This window comes from Scyliorhinus torazame, chromosome 9, assembly GCF_047496885.1.
Source record: "Scyliorhinus torazame isolate Kashiwa2021f chromosome 9, sScyTor2.1, whole genome shotgun sequence".
NCBI classification, from domain to species: Eukaryota; Metazoa; Chordata; class Chondrichthyes; order Carcharhiniformes; family Scyliorhinidae; genus Scyliorhinus; species Scyliorhinus torazame.
In genome coordinates this window covers 173,266,458-173,290,494 of record NC_092715.1, presented here as the reverse complement: position 1 = coordinate 173,290,494, position 24,037 = coordinate 173,266,458, and the positions used below count along the sequence as shown (strand labels likewise).

General features: G+C 47.7%; 1 protein-coding gene across 5 annotated transcripts in view; it reads right to left on the bottom strand.

Annotated features, from left to right (window-relative positions):
• Positions 1-24,037, bottom strand: part of syk (spleen tyrosine kinase) — a 458,870-nt gene that overhangs the window by 67,984 nt on the left and 366,849 nt on the right. For all 5 annotated transcript variants that reach the window (XM_072516819.1, XM_072516816.1, XM_072516820.1 and 2 more), the window contains 2 exons: positions 15,981-16,062; positions 2,402-2,451 (listed from right to left, as the gene is read on the bottom strand). In XM_072516819.1, the coding sequence (XP_072372920.1) occupies positions 2,402-2,451; positions 15,981-16,062 (132 nt within the window). The remainder of the gene's footprint in view (positions 1-2,401; positions 2,452-15,980; positions 16,063-24,037) is intronic.

Sequence of the window (24,037 nt, the reverse complement as noted above, 5' to 3'; positions counted from 1 at the left end):
AATCAAGAGAAAGCAATGCATCAAGATAAATACAGATAATTCTATGCAAAAACAAAAATCTCCCGAAGTCCCAGATCTATAAATGCAGTATCAAACTTTCAAAGATCAAGCTTTCAAAAACCATAACAGGATATTCCGGCAGTTCCTGTTTTATATCAATGAGCAGTGTTGATAAGTGAGCAGATCATGATATTGGGATGGGTCTAATACATGTAGGATTGATTAAGATTATAGGTCAAATAAGGCTCTCACCTACATTGTGCAAGACCTCAAAAAATTAGCAGCGCACTGAAATTATCTTCTTGCAATTCATGTTTGGTCTTACTTGTCATCAGTGAGACAAGCTTGCCCTTAGATGTTCAGTGATAAAATTTTTGAAAGCAGAAGTTTTATCTCACAGTTTCTTAAAACTGTGAAAAACACCAGAATTCAACTGAGATGTTTCTTCTAGCTAAGAAATGCATGCTGATAAAGGGTCGGTAACAACAGATGTGTGATTTCAAATCGGTAGCAACAGGGCAAATCAATAGACCCAAAATTATATGTTCTATATTTTTTTCTGAATTAAAAGCTCTAATGGTGACCATTGAACCATTGTTGATTGTGGTAACAACCCAGCTGGTTCACTGATGCCCTTTTGGGAAAGAAATCTGCCATCCTTACCTGGACTGGCCTAAATGTGACTTCAAACCCTTTAGAGCAATTTGGTTGACTCTGAAATGATCTAGCCAGCCACTCAGTTGTATCAAACCGCTAATAAGTCTAAAAGGAATTAAATTGGATGGACCTCCTAGGAACCAGAAACAACAATGGAACACCAAATCCTGTCAACCCTGCAAAGTCTTCCTTACTAACATTTAGGAATGACAAAATTGGGAGACCTGTTCCACAGATTAAACAAGGAACTGCATGACATAGTCATACTCAGAGAACCATACAGACAATGTCCCCGACAGCACCGTCACCATCACACAACAGGACAGAAACATCAGAGGTGACAGCACAGTAGTATACAGTCTGCAGGGATTTCCCCTGAGAGTTCCCAACATGGACTCTGGACCTCATGAAGTTTCATGATATCAGGTCAAACAAGGGCAAGGGAACCTTCTGCTGGTTACCACCTACCATCCACCCTCAACAGATGATTCAGCACTCCTTTTTTAAACTTGAAGGGAGCACTGAGGGTGACAATACCACAGAATGTATTCTGGGTGTGGGGCTTCAATGTTAATCACCAAGAATGCTTCGGTAGCATCAGTACTGACTGAGCTGGCCGAGTCCTGATGGACAGAGCTGTTAGACTGGGATGCGGCAGGTGGTGAGGGGACCAACAAGAGGGAAAAACATTCTTGACCTCATCTTTACTAACCTGCCTGCTGCCGATGCATCTGTCCATGGTGGTACTGGTAGGAGTGACCACTGCACAGTCCTTGTAGAGACAAAGTCCCAACTTCACATTGTGGATACCCTTCATCATGTTGTGTGGCACTATCACCATGCTAAATGGGATGTATCTCAGACAGATCTAACAACTCAAGACTGGGCATCCATGAGGTACTGTGCGCCATCAGCAGCAACAGAACTGTACACATTTGCAACCTCATGGCCTGGCATATCCACTGCTTAAGTATTATAAAGGGGATCAACCCTGGTTCAATGAAGAACACGCTAAAGGATTTTGTTATGTGCAAATCAAAGTTTGTAGGTACAGGGTAAGAAATCATCTGCGTAATCCCAAACTGAGACCTATTCCATGGAAGCAGGGTCTAATAGATCCCCAAAAATCTACATTCTCCCCGAGTTTGTGTGGGTCTCACTCCCACAACCTAAAAGATATACAGGGTAGGTGGATTGGCGATGCTAAATTGTCCCTTAGTTGGAAACAAAAAGAATTGGGTACTCTAAATTTATTTTTAAAATCTAAGTGCTCTGGAGTTATTGTGTTCTGATAGCTCAGTGTATTTTACCCATTAAAACGCGAGTAGAATTTGGATTTGTTTCTGCAGCTCCCCACACAGAAAATCTCTGGTTTCATCACATATTTGTGGGAAGAGCCAAGAAAAGACAAGATCCTTCCCCAGTGAGAAGGTTAAAAAAGAAACCAGTGGGCATGTGACCCTGCACCACTCTAATGGTTCATCAAAGGAGACAAGAAAAGCAGAAAGTAAGTAATACATATAAGATCATTTGATTAATCTGTATGTTAAACTAAAATGTTACTTTACACAAGTAAGTACCACAGCTAGTGCTCTATTATTTTCCTGGGAATTTCATTTCCAGTCATTCCAGCATATTAAGACAACATCAAGGTATACCATAGTCAGATATGCTTTTTTAAGTCAATGAAAAGTAGAGTTGTATTTTTAGCTCTTTATCACATTGGTGTTAAATACATTCTTACCTGAGGATGGTTACTTGGAACTGGAGGTGCAGGGATCAACCCAAAGGAATCTAGAAAAGACAATCATAGTAAGAATATCTGGGACATGATTGAAAGTCATATAGTCTGTATATTTATGTCGCTCTTTATGTGGAATTTCAATAATTCTTGAATAAAGGCTGTGGGGGAAAATTAATCCTTCGAAAAGAGTGTAATATTGCTTCATTACACATGATGGACATGCTTTTCAAAACGAGTCACACTTACAGCATAACTTAGCATGAACAGTTGCAGGCATGTTATTTTCAGCAAACCAGTGTCGCAAATGTGCAAATGACAGGCTGAAAGTTTACTGCATAAGGTGCAAATGTCACAGGAATTAACAGTTTTTCTAGTTCCACAGCACGTTACAAAATTCACAAGGAAGGAGGGTAGTTGAAAGAGATGCTCAGTATACCAGGATTGAGTGAAATCCTTTCATCCTCTTAACTCTTGCATCCCTTCTCATCAAAATACAATGTGAATGTAATATTGTTGCAATTGACCCCACACACATTACAATCCTATTTTCCAATCCCAAATTTATTTTATAGTTCTTCAAAAGATGTGCAAGGAGCAACCGAGTGGTAATAAGCTACTGATGCATTGTGGAAAGTGTTCATTGGTAGTAGCAATATCATATCAGCCTTGTTGCACTATTACCATTGTCACATCATGTTAAACGCTGTGTACTGTTAATACCAGGCAAGTATTCTTATACCCCCAAAAAATGGTTTTGCAGCACCAAGTCAAAGAAGTGAGAGAATTCCAGGTATTATGAGTGTATGTTGAATTAATTGATTTAAAATCTGTCCCTTTGGACTATGGGTGGATCAGCCAAGCTGTCTTCTCCTGGTTGATACGGTGGGCATGTCTACAGCTGTCTGGTGGATTAAGGAACAGGCTAGGTTGTGATATCTCTTATAGTTGAATAGCTTTCTCAAATCATTGTCTGAATGCGGAAAGACCATACAGAGAAGGCATTCAAGGGTAAATGATGCCTGCACATTTGTATCCAAAGGAGAGTCAGTACTTTGAGGTGAGAAGCAATAAATGGGAAAAAACATGGGGATGGAAAGAAAATAAATATTTGATGCATTCCTTTTTAAATAAAATAATGTAATGAGGCAATCTTCGAGGTAAATTTCCTTGAGAAGAACAGTTTTACTCATGTTGAGTCGTGACACCACAAAAGAAGTTCATTCTGCCTATCAAGGCCACCTGAGGAGAAATCCAGTCTGTCCCATTTCCCTGCCCTATCCTTGTAGCCGTGGAAGTTTATTTCTCTCAAGTGCTCAAGCAATTTCCTTTTGAAATCATTGATAATTTCCACTTCCACCACCCTGCTGAGGCAGTGAATACGATTGACTTTTTAAGATATGCATTTTGGATATTGGAAAATAAGGTAAAATTTACCAATTAACTTTCGCTGTGTAAAAATATTCTTCTCCACGTTCCTCCTGTATATCAAGTCCAAAACCTTCAATCTAAGTCCCTTAGTCATTGAATAATGGGAACAGATTTTCTATCATAATTTTTTATCCTCTATCAAATCTCTCCTCCATTTCCTTTGCTCCGAGGAAAGCAACCCCAGCATCACCAACCTAAGCTTGTAGTTAAACGCCTTCATCCCTCGAAAGATTCTGGAAAATCACCTTTTATATAAATGATTTAGACATGAATGTAGGAGGGTTGATCATTACGTTCACGGATGATATGAAAATTGATGGGGTGGTAAATAGTGAGGAGGATAGCCTTAGATTACAGGATTATATAGATGGGTTGGTCAGATGGGCTGATCAATGACAAATGGAATTCAATCTGGATATTGGGGCAGCACAGTGGTTAGCACTGCTGCCTCACAGCATCAGTGATCTGCGTTTAATTCCGGCCTTGGGTGACTCTGTGTGGAGTTTGCACTTTCTCTCCATGTCTGCATGGATTTCCTCCCGCAGTCCAGGTGGATTAGCCATGCTAAATTGCCCCATAGTGTCCTAAGAGGGCAGGTTAGGTGTGGTTATGGGGTTAGGAGGGTAAGGTGGGTGAGTGGGCCTACATAGGGTGCTCTTTTAGAGGGTTGGTGCAGGCTTGATGGACCGAATGGCCTCCTTCTGCACTGTAGGAATTTTATGGTTCTATCATTGTGAGCTGATGCACTTGCGCAGGACAACCAAGGCAATGGAAATCAATACATGATAAATGGCAGGACCCTGGGAAGCACCGAGAATCAGAGGGATTTTGGTATGCATATACGTCGGTCCCTTAAGGTGGCAGGGCAGGTAGATACAGTGGTTAAGAAAGCATATGGTATACTTGCCTTTATTAGCCAAGGCATAGAGTTTAAGAGCAGGGATGTTATGCTGGAAATGTATGCAACGGTGGTTAGGCCACAGCCCATGTATTGAGTGCAGTTCTGGAATCTACGTGATAGGAGGGATATGATAGTACTGGAAAGGGTGCAGAGCAGATTCAGGGTGTTGCCTGGGCTGGAGAGTTTTAGTTATGACGAAGGATTGGATAGACTGGGGTTCCTTGTAGCAGAGGAGACTGAGAGGGATCATAATTGAGATATATAGGGCAGCATGGTGGTGCAGTGGTTAGCATTGCTGCCTTACGGCGCTGAGGTCCCAAGTTCGATCCCGGCTCTGGGTCACTGTCCGTGTGGAGTTTGCACATTCTCCCCTTGTGTGCGTGGGTTTCACCCCCACAACCCAAAAATGTGCAGGGTAGGTGGATTGGCCACGTTAAATTGCCCCTTAATTGGAAAAAATGAATTGAGTACTCTACATTTAATTAATAAATAAAAATAATTGAGATGTATAAAATTATGAAGGGCATAGACAGAGTAGACAAGAAGAAACTTTTCTCCTTGGTGGAGGAACCAATGACCAGGGGAGGATAAATTTACGGTAAGGAGGCAGGAGGTTTACAGGGGATGTGAGGAAAAGCTTTTTCACCCAGAGAGTAGTGGGAGGCTGGAACTCACTGCCAGAAAGGGTGGAGACCCTCATAATATTTAAGACGTATTTAGATGTGCATATAAGGCGATGGACCGAGTGCTGAAAAATGGGATTAAAATTGCTTGTTTTTGGCCAATGCAGACACGGTGAGCTGAATGGCCTTTCCTGTGCTGTAGACCTTTATGACTCTATGACCATTGCACCTTTTCAAGGACCTTCACATCTTTCCTAAAATGTGGTGACCAGAAATCTATCTGTGGCCTCACCAGAGCTTTATAAATGTTCAGCATAATTTCCCTGCTTTTGCTCTCAATACCTTTATTTCTGAAGCCCAACATCCCTTATGCTTTGCTAATTACTCTATCAGTATGTCATGCCACGTTAAAAAAGTCTATGGACATGCACCCCAACTTCTTTCTATCCCTGCATATTCTTAAAACTGCCATTAAATCTATTGTTTGGACCTCTGGTGACGGGAACATGCTGAGTAGTGGCTCTCCTCCATACAACAGAAAAATAGACACTTTTGGCTGAAATTAGCCTGCAAAATCAGACTTAAACATCCCCTCACCCTCAACATTAGCACAAGATGATAAAAATGCCAGGAAGCAACAGCTCGAGAGGCAGCAGGGACACGAGAATTGCACAAGGGACAGGAGTGGCGAGCAAGCGGGTCGGCGGACCCACGGTGCGAGGGATCCCAGGGCACCCCCGAGAGATGGAGACCGGTTTTGGCGAACTGGAAACAAGCTCCCCCCGCCACCAACTCCTCCGCACCCCCTGACCACCCAGCACCCCCGGTCAATGGCCCCCCACCCAACCCAGCCCCACCCACTCAACCCCTCCCCAACCCTCCATCCAACCGCAACCTATCCAACCCATCCATCCCCCCCCCCACCCAAACCACCCAAATCAGCCCCACCCACTCAACCCCTCCCCAACCCTCCATCCAACCCCAACCTATCCAACCCATCCAACCCCCCCCCCCACCCAAACCACCCAACCCCCCCCCCCCCCCCCCCCCCCCCGCAATGGATGGAAGATGTTCCTAACGAAGGAACTAAATGCAATGAAAGATGACATCATGGCCGAGATAAAGGCGACAGTCAAGGAGGTGGAGGCGCTAGCCGCCATGCAGACGGGACTCGACGGAATGGGGAAGAAACTGGAAGCCCAGGGGAGCACGATACGGTAGCAGGAAAAGGTGTCGATGGATTAGGGTGACCGAATCATCGCCCAGGAGGCCGAGACCAAGAGGTTGGTGGAAATCCAGGGGCCTGAAGGGGAAAATCGAGGGCCAGGAGAATCGGTCGAGGAGGCAGAATATTCGAGTAGTCGGCCTGCCAGAGGGGATCGAGGGCAGGGACCCAATCGACTACATGGCCCAAATATTGGGCAACCTAGTTGGGAGGAACAGCTTCCCCAAACCACCGAGGAAAGATCAACTGGGCTCCCAGGTCGCTTCGACCAAAGCCCAGGGCCGGCGAGCAGCCGAGGGTGATAATAGCCAAGCTTCACAAGTATCAGGACCCGAGAAAGGATCCTTCACTGGGCTCGACAAGTGAAGGCGTGCAACTGGGAGGGACATAAAATAAGAGTGTGCCAGGACATTGGGGTGGACCTGGCAAAGCACAGAGCTGAATTTAATCATGAAAGACGGCCCTGTACAAGAACAAGGTCTGATTCGGGATGTTATTCCCAGTCAGGCTCTGGATATCGAACCAGGGCAATGAACATTATTTTACTGTCCCGGCAGAGGTGGACGAGTTCATTCATAAGAATGGTCTGGACAAGCAGCAAGAGAGGCAGCGGTGAAGGAGACACAAAGGAAGCAAAAGGACGAAATGGACAATTTTGCATGGGGCTGGATCGCCTCAATATGAACAGGGGACCAGCTCATGGGTAGGAGAGCACGAGGACAGCAGAGCGCAGGAGAGGTTGAGGAGTAGAAGGGATGCTATCAGAATGGGCGTAGGAGGGGGTCAGATCGACCCTGGGAGGGGGCCAACACATTAGCCAGAAAGCTAGCGTCAGGAAGTATGAGAGAGAGGGGGGCCGCGGCGCATCTCCCATCGGGGAGAGTGTGTCTGGCGGAGGGGAATGCAGGGGAGTAGATAGAAGATAGGGGATACAGGGGTAATCAAAACCATGGGAGGAACAAAATGATAAGGCGGGGAGGGGGGCAGGGGGACTCTGGACTGGTTTCAGCAGATCGATATCGGAAACATGGATCAAGCAGTCACTTTGGGGGGTCCCTGAACAAAGGGAAACCCAGGAGTGCAGGGGCTCACCCACAGGGCATACACACAGTTGGTGGCCATGTTGGGTGGCCCCTGGACAAAGGGAAACCCCGGATCGCAGAAGCCCGACCACATGGTGAAAACGGTGACCGTGGCCATTTTGGATGGCCCCCTAACAAAGGGAAACGCAGGAGTGCAGGAGCACATCCAGGAGGTAAGTATGCTTGATCCCACAGGGGGAGGGGGGGAACCCCTATTCGATATTCACCTGGAATGTCAGGGGTCTTAAAGGCCGAGTGTAAAGATACAGGGTCTTCACCCAACTGAAAGACATGAAGGCTAACATAGTGTTCTTCCAAGAGACACACCTGAGGGAGAAGGACCGACTGCAGGTAAGGAAGGGCTGGGTGGGACAAACCTAGCATACCTGCTTTGGGACGAGGGCTGGGGGGGTAGCCAGTGTCCGAGACAGGGCACCGGTAGTCCTGGTGAATGTGTACGCGCCCAACTGATGACACGGAATTTATACAAAAGACCATAGTGGTGCAGTGGTTAGCGCTGCTGCCTCACGGCACTGAGGATCCGGGTTCAATCTCGGCACCGGGTCACTGTCCGCGTGGAGTTTGCACATTCTCCCCGTGTTTGCGGGGTCTCACCCCACATCCCATGGATGTGCAGGCTAGGTGGATTGGTCAAGCTAAATTGCCCCTTCATTCTAAAAAGAAGAATTGGTACGCTAAATTTATTTAAAAAAAAGACCATGGCGGAAATCCCAGACTGATCATGGGGGGGGGGGGGGGTCTTCAACTGCGTACACGACCCACTGACGGACAGATCAAAACCCAGAATGGGGAAAACAGCAGGTTAGGAACTGGGAACATATATGGATCAGATGGGAGCAGTGGACCCTTGGTGGTTCCTGCACCTGGGTGAGAAGGAATTCTAATTTTTCTCGTCACTACACAAGGTCTATACCTGCATTGACTTCTTAGTAGTGGGGAAATTCGTGCTTCCAGAAATAGTAAGAGTGGAATACTCCGTGATTGTAATCTCCGACCACGCTCCACGTTACATAGATGTGAAGTTGGCACATGGCTCTGCCCAATGCCCCACAAGGAGGTTGGACATGACCCTCTTGGCAGACAAGGTCTTCGGCTAGAAAATATTACAGACCATAGATAAGTAAGTCACCAACAACCGGAACAGGAAATTCTCATGTTCCACGTTCTGGGAGACACTGAATACTGTGAATAGGGGAGAAATTATCAGCTATAACGCTCATGGAGACAGGGAAGAGAGGGCGGCTATGCAACAACTGATCTACTCCATCCTGGAGGTCGACAGACGGTACTCCAAGGCCCTGACTTTAGAGTTTCTGACGGAGAGGAAAAAGCTACAAATGGACTTCAACCTGCTATCCACCAGGAAAGCAGTGTACAACTCCACCAGATATGGGGGACCTTTTATGAGCAGGGAGACAAGGCTAACCGCCTGCTGACTCACCAGCTGAGAAAGCAGGCAGCCACGAGGGAAATCAAGGATAGCAGAGGCAGACAGGGAGCTGAACCAAAAAAAGTCAACGAAGCATTCGAGCCCTTCCACTGGGGGCTGTACAACGGGACTCAGGGTTGAAACAGTTCCTCGATGGACTGGATATGCCAGTCACGGGGATGATAGACGGAGAGGCCTGGAACACCACTTGCACTGGGAGAAGTCATGGAGAGTAGCAACTCCTTGCAGGCAGGGAAGGCGCCGGGACCCCACCGGTGCCCGGCGGATTTTTGCGAAAAATTAACAACAGCACTGGCCCTGCACCTGTGGGAAATATTCGCAGACTCACCAGCACAGGCCACCATATCGCTGATTCCCTAAAAGGACAAAGACCCAATGGAGTGCGGATCATACAGACCCATTTCACTGCTTAATATGGATGCAAAAATACTCGCAAAACTCCTGACTAAGCAGGCTGGAGAACTGCGTATCAGATGTTGTCGCAGAAGACCCGACGGGCTTTGCTAAAGGTAGACAGCTAACTGCGAACATCAGGCACCTGCTGAACATGATAATGATCCCATTTGGGGAGAGGACAGCAGAGGTGATAGTCTCCCTGTACGCAGAAAAGGCCTTTGACAGAGTTGAGTGGAAATACCTCATTGAGGTGTTGGAGTAGTTTGGACTAGGGACGGGTCCACCTCATGAGTGAAAATCCTATACAGGCAAGCGTACGGACCAACACCACCAGCTCTGAATACTTCCAGCTGCACAGAGGCACAATGCAGGAATGCCCGCTGTCCCCACCTTTGTTCGCCCTGGCAATCGAGGCGTTGGTGATCGCCCTGAGAGCGGCAAGAGTTTGGAAGAGAATCCGAAGAGGAGGCAGACAGCACAGCGTCTCGCTCTCTGCGGATGACCTGCTCCTCTAGAACTGAGATCCACAAACGGCATTAAAGGAATCACAAAGTTCCTGGGAGAGTTTGGAGCCTTCTCAGGCTATAAGCGCAACTGGGCAAAAGCAAAGTTTTCCTGATGAACCCGAGAGGGGAGGGGTAGACTTGAAAATAGCCCAAAACAAATTACGCTCCCTGGGGATCCAGACTGGCCACAACTGGACACGGATCCACAAGTGGAACCTGACCAGTCTAGAGGAGGAAGTAAAAAAGGACCTGCAGAGGTGGGACACACTCGCGCTCTCCCTAGCGGGGAGGGTTCAGATGCTCAAGATGAATATACTACTCAGGTTCCTCTTCCTGCTTAGATCCATACTGACCTACATCCCCAAGGCCTTGTTGTATTCAATAGACAAGATGATTATGGCGTTTGTGTGGGGGTGGCGAATGATTCAAGAATCCTCAAAACAGTGCTACAAAAGGAGAGGAAACAATGGAGGCCTGGCCCTCCCGAACCTGCAGTACTACTACTGGGCCACCAGGGCGGAAAGAGTAAGGGGATGGGTAAAGGACCCAGACACGGAATGGATGAGGATTGTGGTAAACCACGTTATTGTATTATATGCATTGTGCCGTATCGTGCATGCCTGGGCTTGTCCAGGCTGGCTCCGCCTTTGGCTCCTCTCCTCGGGCTTCTGAATAAAAGTGGCAAGTCTCCGCCTCCGGACCCAGTTCGGGTCCAGAGGCAGGAGGCTTGCTGTTTAGTGTATTAAAGCCTCAGTCACGTTCATCAATCGTCGTGTGTTATTGATGGTGTATAAACTTAAAACACTAAACTCCTCAAGATGAACTCATCACTCAAGCCTGATCGCTTGGAACTGGACCCACAAGCAGCCGACGCAGACTTTTGAACACTGACTAAGCTGCTTCGAGGCGTACCTCGCATCCTTCAATGAAGACCTCACAGACCTCCAGAAGAAGTAGGTCCTCCACGCACGGGTGAGCCCAAGGGTCTTTCCCCTCATCAGGGACAACCCCTCGTACGTGGAATCGATAACGCTGCTAAAAGGACACTACGTGAAATCCGTTAACCAGGTATATGCCAGGCACCTCCTCGCCACGAGACATCAACTCCCTGGGGAATCGCTCACAGAATTCCTGCGTGCACTGCACATCCTCTGCCGGAACTGTGACTGTCTGGCGATATCGGCTACCCAGCACGCGGAGCTGCTGATCAGGGACGCTTATGTCGTGGGCATGAACTCTAACTATATCCGCCAGCGATTATTAGAAAGGGGGACACGGCCTCCCAGAGACAGTACAACTCTCCAGCTCACTGGAGGTGGCCTCCAAGAACATGGGGGCCTACACCTCCGACCGCGCGGCACCCTCGTGGGCCTCGTGGGCGCAGACATCAGCCGACTCGGGTGCGATGCAAGCCTGCGCCACGCAGCGGCCCGTCAACGCCGGAGACCCAAAGTGCTACTTCTGCGGCCAAAGCAATCACCCCCGTCAACGCTGCCCAGCACGGAACGCTACTTGTAACGGCTGTGGGAAGAAGGGCCATTTTTCCAAAGCCTGCCAGGCCCGAGCTTCCCCTAAATCTTCTAGGCCAAGCAGCGCTGCCTGCTGCCTGTCGGGCCGCCCCCAACTGCCGCACCACCCGCCATGTGCGACCCGTGGGCGTGGCCATCTTTAATTTTGGCCGACACATGCGACCCATGGGGGCCGCCATCTTGGACGCCATCTTGCACCTCACCCGCCATGTGCGACCCACAGGGGCCGCCATATTGGACGCCATCTTGCACCTCACCCGCCACGTGCGACTCATGGGGGCCGCAGCCTCCCGGGAGCCCAGCTCACCTGACCCGAAGTTCGGCGGACCCCTGCCCCTCCTCACCGTCTGTAGCCTCACGACCCTTGTCGCCCCACCCTCACTATTCGCAAACCTCACCCCGGATTGTAAGCCCGTCGCTACCAGAAGAAGACGCTACAGTGTCCAGGACAGGACCTTCATCAGGTCGGAGGTCCAGTGACTCCTGCGAGAGGGGATCATTGAGGCTAGTAACAGCCCCTGGAGAGCCCAAGTGGTGGTCGTCAAGACTGGGGAGAAGCGCCAGATGGTCATCGATTATAGCCAGACCATCAACCGGTACACACAGCTCGATGAGTACCCCCTCCCCTGCATATCTGTCATGGTCAATCAGATTGCGCAGTATCGAGTCTTCTCTGCAGTCGACTTGAAGTCTTCGTACCACCAGCTCCCTATCCACACGGAGGACCACCAATACACTGTCTTCGAGGCAGATGACCACCTCTATCACTTCCTCAGGGTCCTCTTCGGCGTCACCAATGGGGTCTCGGTCTTCCAAAGAGAAATGGACCGAATAGTTGACCAGTACGGGCTGCGGGCCACGTTCCCATACTTAGACAATGTCACCATCTGCGGCCATGACCAGCAGGACCACGACGAAAACCTCCGGCACTTCCTCCACACCGCTAAACTCCTGAACCTGACTTACAATAGGGAGAAATGCGTCTTCCGCACAACCCGCCTGGCCATCCTCGGCTACGTCGTGGAACAAGGAGTCCTAGGGCCCGACCCCGACCGCATGCGCTCCGTCCTGGAACTCCCCCTCCCCCACTGCCCCAAGGCCCTGAAGAGATGCCTGGGGTTCTTCTCTTACTATGCTCAGTGGTCCTCAATTATGCGGACAAGGCCCGTCCACTGATCAAATCCACCATCGCATCAAAGCAGACATTGCCAAAGCCGCAATGCACGCTGTGGACGAGTCCATCCCTTTCCAAGTGGAGAGCGATGTGTCGGACTTTGCCCTGGCCGCTACACTCAACCAGGCGGGCAGGCCCATGGCTTTCTTCTCCCGTACCCTCCATGCCTCCGAAATTTGACACTCCTCCGTCGAAAAGGAAGCCCAAGCCATCGTAGAAGCTGTGAGACATTGGAGGCATTACCTGGTCGGCAGGTGATTCACTCTCCTCACTGACCAACGGTCGGTTGCCTTCATGTTTAATAACACACAGCGGGGCAAGATCAAGAACGACAAGATCCTGAGGTGGAGGATCGAGCTCTCCACCTCCAGCTATGATATCTTGTATCGACCCGGCAAGCTCAATGAGCCCCCAGATGCCCTCTCCGGCGGTACATGTGCCAGCGCATAAGTAGACCGACTCCGGACCCTCCACAACGACCCCTGTCACCCGGGGGTCACCCGGTTTTTCCACTTCATCAAGGCTCGCAACCTGCCCTACTCCAACGAGGAGGTCAGGTCCATGACCAGGGACGGTCAGGTACGTGACCAGGGACTGCCAGGTCTGCGCGGAGTGCAAACCGCACTTCTATCGGCCAGACAGAGCACATCTGGTAAAGGCCTCCCGCCCCTTTAAGTGCCTCAGCATGGACTTCAAAGGACCCCTCCCCTTCACTGACCTTAACGTGTACTTCCTCAACATTGTTCACGAGTACTCCAGATTCCCCTTCGCCGTCCCCTGCTCTGACATGACCTCTGCCTCCGTTATCAATGCCCTGCACAGTCTTTTCACTCTGTTCGGGTTCCCCGCCTACATCCATAGTGATCGGGGTTCCTCCTTTATGAGTGACGAGTTATGTCAGTTCCTGCTCAGCAAAGGCATCGCCTCCAGCAGGACGACCAGCTATAACCCCGGGGAAACGGACAGGTGGAGGGAGAACACGACGGTCTGGAAGGCCGTCCTCCTGGCCCTACGGTCGAAAAGTCTCCCAATCTCCCGCTGGCAGGAGGTCCTCCCTGATGCGCTTCACTCCATCCGGTCGCTCCTATGTACAGCCACTAACGAGACTCCCCATGAACGTATGTTTGCCTTCCCCAGGAAGTCCACATCCTGGGTCTCGCTTCTGTCCTGGCTCACAGTCCCGGGGCCCATCCTTCTCCGCAAGCATGCGAGGAGCCATAAAACTGACCCCCTCATCGAGAAGCTCCTGCTGTTCCATGCAAACCCCCAATATGCATACGTGACACACCAGGGCGGGTGGCAGGACACGGTCTCTCTTCGTGATTTGGCTCCTGCAGGCACCCCGGCGACCAACACCACCACCCCCCCACCCTACACTGTCTTCCCCCACCTCCGCCCACCTCCCTCATGAACAGACACCCGCAGGCCCACCGGCGACAAGCACCACCACCTCCGCCCATACACCGCCGCCCTCCTTCGCCGACTCAACATCTGGGTGAAGAAGAAGAAGTCGACACGCTCCCGGACGCGCAGGTCTTGACGGTGGCGCCCACACCACAGCCGGGACTGAGGCGGTCACGGCGGAAGGTCAAGGCCCCCGACAGACCTGACCTTTAAGACCACTTCACCCCCGCCGGACTCTTTTTTAAACAGGGGGTGAATGTGGTAAACCACATTATTGTATTATATGCATTGTGCTGTATCGTGCATGCCTGGGTTTGTCCAGGCTGACTCCGCCTATGGCTCCTCCCCTCGGGCTTCTGTATAAAAGTGGCAAGTCTCCACCTCCAGACCCAGTTCGGGTCCAGAGGCAGGAGGCTTGCTGTTTAGTGTATCAAAGCCTCAGTCACGTTCATCACTCGTCGTGTGTTATTCAAGAATGAAGGAGTCCCTCTACTTTAGGTTATTCTTTTCTGTTTTGCACCACTGGTCTAAACTTTAAGATAAAACAATCACCCTTATCCAAGTGTTCTTTGTAAGACACTTGATCCACTTGGCCCACCTCATTCCCCAGCACAGTTGCAGCAATGCCTCCTTCCTAGTTGGGCTGAGAAACATACTGATAAAGGAAGTTCTCCTGAACACATTTCAGAAATTCCTGCCCCTCCTTTCCTTTTACTTTGGACATTAACCCAATGGGTAATTAAAGCCATCTCATCTCACCACTCTATAGTTTTTGCATGTCTCTGTGATTTCTTTGCAGATTTTTGCTCCTCTCTGTCTCTATTTGGAGGTCTATAGAACACTCCCAGCAACATGACCATACCTTCCTTGTTTCTTAACTCTAAGTAAATGGGTCTGTTCATACCCATTTGATGGCATCCTCCCTTTCCAACACCACAATGACTTCCCTAATCAGTACCATCACTCCCAACTCTCTTTCCTCCTTCCCTATCTTTTCTGTATTCTTGAAGGTAAGTGCCTGGGACGCTATTTGCACGCTATGTTTCTGAAACTGCCACTACATCATATTCCCACACAACTATTTACACTTATAGCTCACCAGCCTTATTCACCACACTGCGTGCATTTATGCACAAATACTGTAAACCTATATTTGCATTAATTGTAGTCCTTTATAGTCTGATATGGTACTACTTCCTTCTCTAGCAGTATCCAACACTCATTATGGACATTATTCGCCTTTCTACTACTTCCTTCACTACACCTCATTTTATGCATCTTATTTCCTTTTTGTACTTCTATATGCTGGTGCTCACTCCTCTGCTAATTTAATTTAAACCCTCTTGTGTACCTCCCCATGAAACCACTGATCCCATTCCTATTGAGGTGTAATCTATCCCTTATGAAAAGGTACATCCTGACCCAGAACCGATCCCCATGAGGAATCTGAAGACCTCTCTTACACCATGCCTGAACTAATGTATTGATCCATCCTATATTCCTATTTTCACTGGCATGCAGCTCTGGGAGAAATCTTGAAATACTACCTTCATGGTCCTACATTATAACCTCCTCCCACGCTCCTGAAAATCTGACCGTTGGACCTCAATACCCATTCTCTTTATGTCATCAGTATTAATGTGTATCATAACTTGTGGCTCATTCCCATTCCCCTGAAAAAGATTTTACAACCTCTCCATGATGTCCTTTTCCCTGATGTCATGGTACTCTCACAGTTCATTGATGGCTGTATTCTTGTCCAGCAAGCAATGTTAGCTCCCTTGCTCCTCTTCTTCCATCTATTTTAATAATAAATAGCATTGCAAGAGTGGCAACATACCAACTGGATGATCAGGATTTGGACACGGTTCAGTGAGAACTTGAAGCAGACCGTCAGACTTGTAATAGTAATGGTCGACCATCTAGAGAGAAGATTTTCCATTGAATTAATACATACAACAATATTTTAGATTAAAATATCTGTCAGACTCTCTCACCATCTCTTATTTGCAGCTATAAGACATAACCATTTATATCTAATCTGTTCTTTATCTGCTGTAAGTAGGCATCATTATATTAGAGTTACATTTTCCTCTGCACTGTTTTGCTCTGCAAATGAGTTGACAAATGCACAAAGACATTTAAAGAAAACAAGTTAATCAGTGGAATATTGCAAGAAATTAAAAGTGTGTGTTTTCCTATAATGATGTCTCTTCCTCTTGCAATCTATTTTTTTCTCTCTTCCTTTCTTTTGCCATTTAAAAAAAAATTATTTTTAAAGATTAAGGAAACTGAATTTGTGATTAACATAATTGCAGTTAAAATTCCTTCAGCTTTTGCACAGTTTTGGCCAATTTCAGCAAATCGCACTGAAAAACAAGCAGAATCATATGGAAAATCTTGGCTGGTGTTTTTCTGCATCCAAATAATCCATTTTGGCAATTCAAGATTGACCAATTTTTACATTTTAATATCTCTCATTTTTGTGGTATTCGGCATGCTCAAGTGCATGGGGTTCCAAGTGTCATTGCAGAAACTAATTTCTCTAGCATTCATGCTCACTGACATTGGGAAGAGCACAATTGAAATGACTGAAGTTAAAGTCCACTGAAGGGTGCATTTAGGGGTGTTTCTCGGCGCTGCAGCTGCATCCCTCTATCCAAAGGCACTTTGCCATTTTTTTGGGCCTCGGGGACATTCTCTCCGCCAAGGCCACACTTAGAGGGGGCGAGAGCCTGGCGAGATGCTCTTCGCAGATCAGGGCACCATTTTGTGTGGCAGCCCCGATCTCCGCCCACCCCTTTCAGGCCCTATCCATGCTCTTTTGACCACCCTCATCTGCCCAACCATGGGGGGTCCCTGGGAACCCTCCACTCAGACCCCTGTACCTGTCAAGGCACCCAGCAGGTCCGACCCCTGGCAGTGCCAGCCTGGCACCTGGGCATTCTGGCACTGGCATCTGGGCACCCTGGCAGTGCTGTGATGGCAGTGCCAATGTGCCAGGCTGGCAGTGCCAAGGTGCCCAGGGGCCGGGGAGTACCAGGGTGCTACCTAGCCCTGTCCCCGAACACCCTGGGGGTCTCCAATGGCCTGCGAACCCCACCCCCCCCAAGGTGCCATGATGAGTGGTCCACCTGTGGACCAGTAATAAACGGCACCCTGGCGAGTTCTCCCAGGTACGGCTGGCGAGAGCCGGGCGCCGGGTGAACCCGGTGTCCGGTTATTTAAATGAGCCATTATCCTCTCTAAACATTTGTCAAGTGATCAATTTCTTTCAAGTTATTGATGAGCAAGACATTGCTGGAAGAAAAGATTTATAGGCATCCATCATATTCAAATGGAGTGGAAATCATTTTTCTGCAGCAAAGAGGTTTTGTGTATTGCTGCTTCTGTTGTGCAGTCAATCAGTCATATCTCTTCCACTGCACATACGTTACATTGAGCATTCTGTTGTTTTTTTCATTATATTGGTGACACAGCCAGCATTTTGTGCCTCAGGGCCATCTCATTTTTAAAATACTGTCTGTACTCTGAAAGTTAAATGACATTTTACACCTTATCAACCATACAGTACTTCTCAAACATTTCAGCTGTGAGCATTTTTAAAGTTTATTTTTTATCTTTTCACCTATCACTTCCCATTGACACTGTGCCAGACAGCAGAATCGAGGAACTATATTCAATCAAGCATCAAATCCATTGAGAATTATGCCAGTCTCTGTTTAATTGCTGAGAAGCCAACTTCTTTTCAATTTTCTTTTTTTCTTCAGTGTAATTTTGAAAAAGCACAATGTTAAGTTTCACGCCATGCAATATGGAGTGAAGTTTAGTCATAAATTTGCAAAAATGAGTGAAATGAAAACTGAACTAATACAGGTAAAAGGACATAATCCATTCTTCAACCGACCTTTCCATGTTTTCCAATTCTACACCAAACAACGCTGTGGTTTCTCTGAATAAATTGGCAATTTAGTAACAACTTGTGCTAAATTAAGGGTGGTTATGTGTTGTACACGTGTGCCGACTAGAAGCTAATTTCAGACGACCCAAAAAGACACCCTACAGCCTTGCACAACTCGCACAATTAGGAGTCTCATTCAATCAGCTGGAGCTAGAATTGTTCACCTCTGATATCAACCAATCCTACTTAATAATTTTTATTCCTTTCTCTGCTTTTAGAATTTGGCTAAATTCAAAATCACAAGGTCTCGGTGAAGGCTGGGCCAAAGAAAGTATTTCTTAAGAATAATTTTGCATTTAAAATAGTTCAATATTTACCATCCTAGTGTTGGACTACTTTAATGGAATGTTACCTGATAGCAATATTAAAATATTATCCCCCCATTGGTTCAGGAATAGTTTGGAGAAAAATTAATGAAACAGTCAAAGGGAAATAATTCAATTATTCCAATCCAAGCTATATGTGGCTGATTTAAAGTGTGACTGCAGTTGAAGCCAGAATAATAATTCAAGAGCTGGCAAAGTTTGGGTTGTTGTATGCAACTACCATGAACTTGGTGCAATTGGATCCCTGACCTAGCTGTGATTGGTGAACTTTTCTTTGTCCTTCCAATCATGGGTCTCTTTGACCTCCTGATTGCCAAGGATAGTCCCCAAGCTTCTCAATAGCGGCCTCCTAACATTAGTGTACTCTCCGGACTGCTGGCTTGGTTGTTCATTTGAACAGATGTTGTGCGGGACTAGCATTTAAAAATATTAATGAGATTCTGAAATAAAGATTGGCAGAAGCTCAATGGCGCTGGTTTTGCCAGGTTCTTTGGCTGTTTGTGGCCTCATCTGCATCCTCCTCACCTCTATAAATATCAATACCAAGATGTTAAAAGGTTTAAATTCATGCCATGGATTGGGTGAACAGGTTGGAATCCCAGTGCCCTGTACAGTGCAAGATGCATACAGTTTCATCTTTGAGAAACCAAAGTGCAGGATAACAGCAAGATTGAAAAAAAATAAGATAAATGACCAGGTACATTAGGACATAGTGTTTGCTTTTTATTGGATTGGATTGGATTTGTTTATTGTCACGTGTACCAAGGTACAGTGAAAAGTATTTTTCTGCGAGGAGCTCAACAGATTATTAAGTACATGAAATGAAAAGGAAATAAAATAAAATACATAATAGGGCAACAGAAGGTACACAATGTAACTACATAAGCACCGGCTTTAAAATCTGAAGATTACAGAAAAGGAAGACTGGGAGAGGTGGATCTCCACAATTGTTTGAGATTCTTGAAAGGAATGCATTAAGGGTAGGAGGCCATATGGTCAGTCTTGATTTCAACGTGAAATATTTCACCCAGGGATTCTAAATGAAATGAAATGAAAATCGCTTATTGTCACAAGTAGGCTTCAAATGAAGTTACTGTGACAAGATTGTGATACTGGTGAAGGCATCACATGGACAATAGGTGCCTTCTCACGGGGCTGGTGATAAAGTTGAACAGTGAGTTTGTAGACTTGTTATTAGAATCCAGATAAAAATCAGATTCTTTGTTTCATCATCCTAATAATAGTGTGTAATGTAAAGGCAAAGGAAATGTTAATTTAAATTTAAGCACAATGACTCAGATGGCAAATACTGAACTATATCGACTAGGAAGTGAAAAATTTAATCCCCAACAAATGATATAAACACTGTCAGAATTAGTAATGGGAATTTATGAAATTGGCTTGAACAGTACTGTTTTAATCTGTTTTAATTGAATTGGTTGATAAAAAGTGGGATTATTTTACAGACTCTTACAATTACTATACTTAACACCATCGGATCCAGTTTTGTCCTGGTTTGGCAATTATTTGTAACACAGTGGTTAACACATTTTCACTAAATTCCTATCTACGCTGTTTTAATGTGATAACCTTTTTAAGTTAACACAGCAATAGTCAAATAATCAGATCACTTCCAATGCCTAGGAATCAAAGAGGAAAAACTATTGCTCCTGGTACTTGTGAAACTGTCCCAACATAAATCACTGCCTTCAGAATGGGAGGAGCAAAGAAAAATTAACTTAAGAAACGTTCGGTGTGAATATTAAATTATGGCAAAGAATGTCTATTTCATACTTTGTGGCAAATTTTGAATATCTGCTATTTATGTATGAACATACAAAATAGGAGAAGTGGGCCAATTGGACCCTCGTGCCTGCTCCACCATTTGATAGGATCTTGGCTGATCTGTTTGTATTTCAAGTTCTCTATTCCCACCTATCCTGATAACCTTTGGTTTCCTTGCCTAACAAGAATCTATCTACCTCTACCTTAAAAATATTCAGTCACCCCATCTCCACCACCTTCTAAGACATTTTTCAAAACTGCACAACCCTCAGAGACAAAGGGTAGGATTTATCTAAATGGGAACAAAGTCCCACAGGGAGCACATTTAGCCATGTGTTTCCTGGTGCTTGCAGCGAGTGAGACTAGCTGTCTTGCTTTAATATGCAGATTTGCTCAAAAGTGGGATTCACATCGCAATGTCTCACTAGATCGCATTAGATCTTGTGAGGTGTAGCGAGCCAGGTAGATCCCAGGAGTGAGGTCTCCCGGCTTCTATTGGCCATGTTCCGCCGCGGTGCGCTGCCTTTTGGACGCAGCGTGGCCATTCGATCACATCCAAAACGTCTCCTCATCTCTGCCCTAAAAGGGCGACCCCAAACTTTTACAGTGCCCCATAGTTCTGGCCTCACCCACAAGTGGAAATATCTTTTCCACGTCCACTTTGTCACGACTACTAAGAGTCTTATGTACTTCAATCAATCACCCCTCACCTTTTAACACATTATTCATGTTTAACCCCTGTGTTAGTTTAAATAGGTTATCACAACTTCCGGTGGCGGTGATGTACGGAGCAGACACACATCAGGTGGCTCTCCTCCCAATCGGACCCATAATAGTGAATTTTCTAGGATTTTTGTTTCAAAAAGCCACTCAAAATGAAGCAACAGTGAGGGCAGCGGGGAGAAAAGACTGAAAGCGGAGGATGGAATGAAACCAAGAATTATTATGTGGACTCTTATGTTTGCGCGGGATTGTGCTGCCTCATTCTCAGTTGAAGGCTGAAAGATGGAGAAGGGAGAGAGGACAGGGGACACAGGTGAGGGGGGCGCGGAAGGGATCGGAAACAGGCAGACAGAATAGGGACAGGGCGAGACCAGACCAGGGAGGGGAGCCACCGTACTAGCAAGGAGGGCTAGCACGGGAAGACAGGCAGTAAGGGGGGCCATGGCGCACCTCTCAGGGGAGAGGGAGCATCTGGCTAAGGGAAGGGGGGGGGCAGGGCAGAAAGGGGGGAGAATGCAGGGGAGGACAGGGAGGGGGGAGACAGGAAGGGTGGGGGAAATGGGGAATGGGTGGAACAAAGAGAGGTTAATCGAGCATTCAAGACCGTTTACTGAGGGCTGTACACCTCCAAGCTCCCCGACGAAGATGCGGGGATGAAACAGTTCCTCGACAGAATGGAAATACCAGTTGTGGGGGAGGACAGATGTGGGGAGCTAGTAGCACCAATAGATCTGGGAGAAATCATGGAGACATCAGCTCCATGCAGGCGGGGAAGGCGCCAGGACCGGACGGGTTCCCGGCGGACTTCTATAAAATATTTGCACCAGCCCTGGCCCCACATCTAAGGGACATTTTCGTGGACCCGCTGACAAGGGGTACTTTGCCTCCTACACTAGCACAGGCTACAATCTCATTGATAACCAAAAAAGAGAAAGACCCGACGGAATGTGGATCATATAGATCCATTTTGCTGCTAAATGTGGATGAAAAATACTCGCAAAGGTTCTGGCTAAAAGGCTGGAGAGCTGTGTACTAGAGGTGGTCGCAGAGGACCAAACGGGCTTTGTCAAGGGTAGGCAGCTCACTGCGAACATCAGGCAGCTGTTGAACGTAATAATGACCCCCGCTGGGGAGAGAACACCAGAGGTGATCCCCTCCCGAGATGCAGAAAAGGGCTTCGACAGAGTCGAATGGAAGTACCTCCTCGAGGTACTGGAACGGTTTGGGCTAGGAGCAGGATTTACCCCCTGGGTGAAACCCCTGTACAAGGCCCCCAAGGCGAATGTTCAAACCAATATCACCAGCTCTAATACTTCCAGCTACAAAGAAGCACAAGGCAGGGATGTCCGTTGTCCCCGCTCCTGTTTGCACTAGTAATTGAACCCCTGGCGATAGCCGTGCGGGAAGCGAAAAGCTGGAAGGGCTCCTGTACCTCTCAAAGCCAGAGAAAGGACTGAACGCAATCATGCGCATCCTGAGAGAGTTCAGAACCTTCTCAGGTTCCAAACTCAACCTGGGCAAAAGTGAGGCATTCCCAGTGAACCCAAACGGGAGAGAGACTGAGCTGGAGGGGCTCCCGTTCAAAATAGCCCAAAACAGATTCCGATACCTGGGGATCCAAATAGCCAGAGACAGGACACAGATCCACAAGTGGAACCTGACCAGCCTGGCGGAGGAAGTCAAAAAGGACCTACAAAGGTGGGACGCACTCCCACTCTCCCTGGCGGGGAGAGTGCAGACAATTAAAACGAACGTGCTGCTGAGGTTCCTCTTCTTGTTTGGGTCCATACCGATCTTCATTCCCAAGGCCTTCTTCAAAATGTAGAGAGCTTAATTATGCCGTTTGTGTGGGGAGGCAAAAATCCAAGAGTCCCCAAACCAACACTGCAAAGGAGGAAAATTAAGGGAGACCTGGCACTGCCAAATTTGCAATATTACCACTGGGCAACAACAGCGGAAAGAGTGAGGGGATGGGTGCATGAACCCAACTCGGAGTGGGTGCGGATGGAGGATGCCTCCTGCAAGGGAGCCACCCTCCAGGCCTAGTCACGGCAGCACTCCCACCACTCTTGACAAAATACACACCTAGCCCAGTGGTAGCAGCCATACTGAAAACTTGGGGCCAACTAAGACAGCATTAAGACAGCACTTTGGGATGACCAAGATGTGCACCATGGCCTCCAACTGCGGTAACCACAGAGTCCCGTCAGCCATGCTAGGCACAACCTTTAAAAAACGGAGATAGGACGGGGGAACGCTGTCAGTTAGGGACTTCTACATAGGACACAGACTAGCGACGCTGAACAAACTGACGGAGGAATGGGAACTACCGACAGAACAGGAAATGAGAAATCTACAAATATCCGCAAAGAGACAGTAGGGTACCCCTGGGCCCCGGGGACCACATTATTAGAGGACCTGATGAACACGGATAGTAGGGAAGGGATACTCTGTAGGGAAATATATGGACAACTACCGGACAGGCCCGCACACCACTGGACGAGACCCGACAGAAATGGGAGGACGAAATGGGGACAGAAGTGGTGTGGGGACTCTGGAGCGAAGCACTGAGCAGGGCTAACTCCACCTCCTCCTGCGCAAGGCTCAACCTCATGCAGTTCAAAGTGGTGCACACATCACACTTGACCAGAACCCCAATGAGCAGGTTCTTCCCGGAGGTGAAGGACAAATGTGAACGGTGCCAAAGGGGCCCGATCAACAACACCCACAGGTTTTGGGCTTGTCCCAAACTTGCAGGGTTCGGGACAGCTTTCTCCGAGGCAATTTCCAAAGTTGTGGGGCTGAGGGTGAAGCCATGCCCAAATGTGGCAATCTTCGGGATATCAGAGCAGCCAGAGCTACACATGGGGAAGAGGGCCAATGCTCTAGCTTTCGCTTCCCTAATCGCACGCCAGAGAATCCTGCTCGGCTGGCGATCGGCAGCACCACCCACGGCTGCAGACTGGCTCGCAGACCAGCTGGAGAAGATCAAAGGGTCAGAGGAAGGCTTCCTTACTGCATGGGTGCAATTTGTTGGCCTGTTCCAAAACCTGAGCGAGGCTAACAACAGCCACAGAGAGGAATCTGGGAAGTTTCGAAAGG